Source organism: Arachis ipaensis, chromosome B06 (assembly GCF_000816755.2).
Source record: "Arachis ipaensis cultivar K30076 chromosome B06, Araip1.1, whole genome shotgun sequence".
Taxonomy (NCBI): domain Eukaryota; kingdom Viridiplantae; phylum Streptophyta; class Magnoliopsida; order Fabales; family Fabaceae; genus Arachis; species Arachis ipaensis.
The window spans coordinates 129,319,425-129,323,759 of NC_029790.2; the positions used below are offsets into that span (position 1 = coordinate 129,319,425).

The 4,335-nt window shown below is 33.6% G+C and overlaps 1 protein-coding gene across 4 annotated transcripts in view; it reads left to right on the plus strand.

The window, feature by feature from the left end:
* Nucleotides 1–4,335, plus strand: part of LOC107605139 (ribosomal RNA small subunit methyltransferase H) — a 29,972-nt gene that overhangs the window by 16,040 nt on the left and 9,597 nt on the right. For all 4 annotated transcript variants that reach the window (XM_021105125.1, XM_021105124.1, XM_016306904.2 and 1 more), the window contains exon 5: nt 2,863–2,866. In XM_021105125.1, the coding sequence (XP_020960784.1) occupies nt 2,863–2,866 (4 nt within the window). The remainder of the gene's footprint in view (nt 1–2,862; nt 2,867–4,335) is intronic.

Consider the following 4,335-nt stretch of genomic DNA (forward strand, 5'->3'; position numbering starts at 1 on the left):
TTGTTTGTGTAGACTTTTGAAAAAAAATATTTTTTTGAGTTATCTTTTTTTTGAAAAATCTTATAGGAAAGTAAAAGTAATTTTATGTTTGGACTTTTTATTTATCAATTATGTTTGGATATAACAATATAAAAATACATTTTTGTTTATTTATTATGTAAATTTTTTTTAAAAAATATCTTTTAAAAAAAGATGTAAACGGTAGCTTCTCAAAAAATATATTTTTTTTCAAGTGTTTTTATTTTTACTAATAGAAATTTACCAAACACACTAAAAAATGAACAAATATTAAAAAAAATCTTTTTTTTATTATCTTAATGACACCCAAACAAGCACTAAGTCTCTCTAGAATATCGTTTTTTTTTAGTAAATAAACAAAGAAACAAAGCAAAACAAAAAAAAAAAAAAACGCTTATCCTATATATCATCAAGCATGAGTTATTGTAGATCATCACAAGACTCGGACCAAATAACATGAGTAAGATGAGTCTTCACACCATATCTCGCTAGTCAATCCGCCAAGTATTAGCTTCACGGGTTATCCAATCAAAATATACAACCTACGGTCTTGACATAAACTCTTGGATCTTATTAAGAATATCAACATCAGAATTATGCCCATTATTCGAATTGTATAATAGGTGCAAAATATCAAGACAATCCGTTTTGCACACAATATCTCTCAAGTCATAATCCCAAGTTAAAACTGGACCCCTCTAAATAGTAAAAAGCTCACATCAGACAGTAGACTCTAGAAGACAACTACTAGCTAGAACAAGCCAAAATTCAACAGCCATTAGAATCTCTATTGACAACCAATTTTAGCCAAGTTCCAATAAAAAATTAGTCTCGCATCACAATTAACTTTAAAATGATTACCTGCTGGAGGTTCCCACCTCATCCAATTCTTAAAAGATCTAAAGCACACACTGGTTTTAGCAAACTTTCTTAAATTATTAGCAGTTATCTGTGTTATAGCAACAACCTTGTGATTTGACTATTGATCTCTAGTGTTAAAAAAGATCATTACAGCAATGCTTCTACGCTCACCAAAGACTCATCCCAAATAATTTCTCATTACCCGACATGACCTTTCGAAACCAAAATTCCAAAGGGGTATCTTCAAATGACTCAATAAACAAAGGAAAATATTTTTTCAAATGACTCTAGATTTCACAGTCTCTAAGATAATGCTCCATTATTTCCTAATCCTCATTGCATCTCGAACATCTATCCGACTCAGTTAAATGACGCTTGAAACGGAAGGTGTAAAATTCAGTTAAATAACGAATAATTAAGTGATAAATTAATTATGAGAAAATATGGCTAAAAATGTAATAATTTACAATGTGAAAAAAATAAAAATATCTAAAATACAAATTAAAACACTTATCTTAAAAATTTTGGTCTTAGGTTTGACCAACGGACCGAAAATCACAAAACGACTCATGTTGGGCCCAAGCCCACATACATGACCCTCATAACTTAGTGAATTTAGTCATTCCTTCCTCCTCCTTTCATTTAGAGTTCCACAGAAAATAGAAGAGAGTGAAGGCTCACCCTAAATTACTACTCATCACATCACTCAATCCTCATAACTTTCAAATCCTAACTCTGATCGAAGACTCATTTGCAGCTATGCGTCACTCTCGTCGCGCTCTTCGATTCTATCTAACTATTGTGGTAAGAAATTTTAAAATTCTTGCCTCATTCTTCATTTATCCTCAATTTCGCATATTAGTTTGGGTATTGAGAAAATTTCGATTTTTGAATGTTTAAGGGAGGCTCAATCTTAAGTTCTAGCGAGATTTTGACCCAAGACTATGAGAAATAAGGTAAGTAGACCTTTTCTCTTTATTTTTTTCAAGTTTTACTTATGAACATTGTGTGAATGTTGTGAAAATTGAATGTGATTAGATTGAATATGATTGGATTTGTGTAAATTCGGTGCGGAATTGAGTCAAAGATCACATTGGTGAGGAATTTGGTGGAGCTTGGATCGGTGGAGGTTGAAATTGTCGGAGAAGAGTTTTTTCGAGGTTGAGACTGCCGTCAACGAAGGTACGAGTTTTAATTTCGAATAGACATTATGTAACATTTTGTGAAAACCTAGGTTAATTATCCTAGGATAGTGTTGAATGTTGTGTGTTGATGATGAAGTGTGATTATGTGAATTGAGTTTTTGGTGAGTGCTATACGATGGTAAGATTGAGATTGAATATGCATGTTGTGGTATAGTTGTTATTATATCGATTGGTATGAAATTAGACCGGAGACCGTGATAGGGTGAGGTATTTTCTATTTGATAAGTTGCATAATTGCCATATTTTGATTGGTTATGGAATGATGTGGTTTGGCCGGGTGATTAACATGTGATTGATTTGTTGATAGAAGTTTGGAAAGTTGGATTGTTGTGTTGGAACTTTTTGATTAGGTGTTGAATGGATAGAACTAGATAAATTTATGTTGAGATACTTTTGGGATGATTTGAAACTAAATTGAATTGAGATTTGGTAAAATTTGGCAATAGGATAAATTTAGCAAAAACAGAATTTAGACCAACATCGACGGGCCATAACTTAGTGCTCGAAGTTTGGATTTGCATAAAATTTATCTGAAATTGAAGATGGTGCAAAGAACTTTAAAACTGTCTAAGAATGGAAGAAAATGAATTTTATAGAGAAAATTATGAAGGATTGAAAACTGGTATAAAAATCTAGAATTTGAGATTATGCAGAACATCAGAAATTTTGGTCTGCGTATCCACGCACAGTATGGTGTGTGCGCACTACACAAAATGGGTGTAAATACTCATGCGTACACACAAGGGTGTGCGTACGCACATCAAAGAGTTTTAGCAAGTCATGTATATGCATGAGGTGATGCGTACGCACAAGTCATATTTTCTTGAAGAAACCATGTTTTTAACTGTTTGGCCTTTCCGGCACTCTTGTAAACTTCTGTAACCCCTAAATGAATCTCGATAACTCATTTTTAAGCCTTGGATAGGGTGTGGCTAAGTTCAATGAACTAAATTTAATTATTTTGGAATGAAACACTTAGTTAACCGAAAAAAAAATATTGTGGGATGGTGGTTTTATCCCGACTACGATGAGGACGGAGGTTCCATCCCACTCACGTGTTAGTAAAATTAGCAAATCGATAAATGAATTGGGGGTTAATGAATTCAAATTAATGCAATAGATAACAAATTGGGGTTAATAAGCAAAATCACTTATGAAATTACTAAAAGACACTGATATTGTTGATTTATTGTGGTCTGAATGGCTGGATTAGAAAGGTCTGGGTGTTATCCCGTTTGCGTACTGAATTGATTTTGCTTTGGCACTTGTACTGGGTAAGGACAAATGTCTCATCCCGCTTGTTCTGTGGTTGCAGTGTGATGTGGGGACAGCGATACGTAACGCCCACGTTCTCTTGGATGAAAGGTGAGACGGCACTCTTTGTTGTTTGAAACATTTATACTTCCGGGAGAAGGTGAGACAGAGCTTTCCGCTGGAATAATGGTACCATGATTTATAATTCCTCCTGGTGATGCGCATCGAGAGACCGATTCGGGGTGTCAACCGAATTTTGTGTCGGACTTAGCCTAATAACCGACACGTAAGCTCATGGCTAGTAGGACAAACATGCATAATCTGCATTTAAGTAACATTGTTTGAGTATGCTCATTGTATTTGGTTTATCTATGTGAATATTTTCTGTTTAACTCCTATTTGCCTTACTTGCTGTAATTGTCTTTGTCTGTGCTTGAAATTCTCTATTTGTGCTTGTTACTACTACTAAATAAATTACTGGATATTAAATTACTGAGATTAAATCATTATGACATGGAGAGAATTGATGACTTGTATGGAGAATAATTGAGAGTCTGAAATCACTAGTTTAGTTGAAACTTAGTTTGATTTTTCCTGTTTGGATTTAGAAAGGACTTTAGACTTGAATTTTGTGTTGGTTGGAGTTTAGAATTATCTAGTGGGTTCATATCTTTTTACATACTCTCTATTTGGAATTACTACTCTAATGGAAATCTTTGGGTTCTCACCCCATTGTGGAACTATTTATTTTATAGATACAGGATGTAAGACACCTTATTGAGCGTGCTAGATTTCTCTCGGAAGCGAATACACTCTTTTGGGATTTTATTTTGTATCTTAGTATATTATATTTTTCACTTTTGAATATGTCTTTGTATATCCCTCTTAGAGATTGATTTTGGAGAAACATGTATTTTTTTATTTTGTGTACTTCTGGGATGTGTTGTAGTTTCTAACCGGCATTGTCTTCGGGGGTCGAGACTAGTACTTACTATGT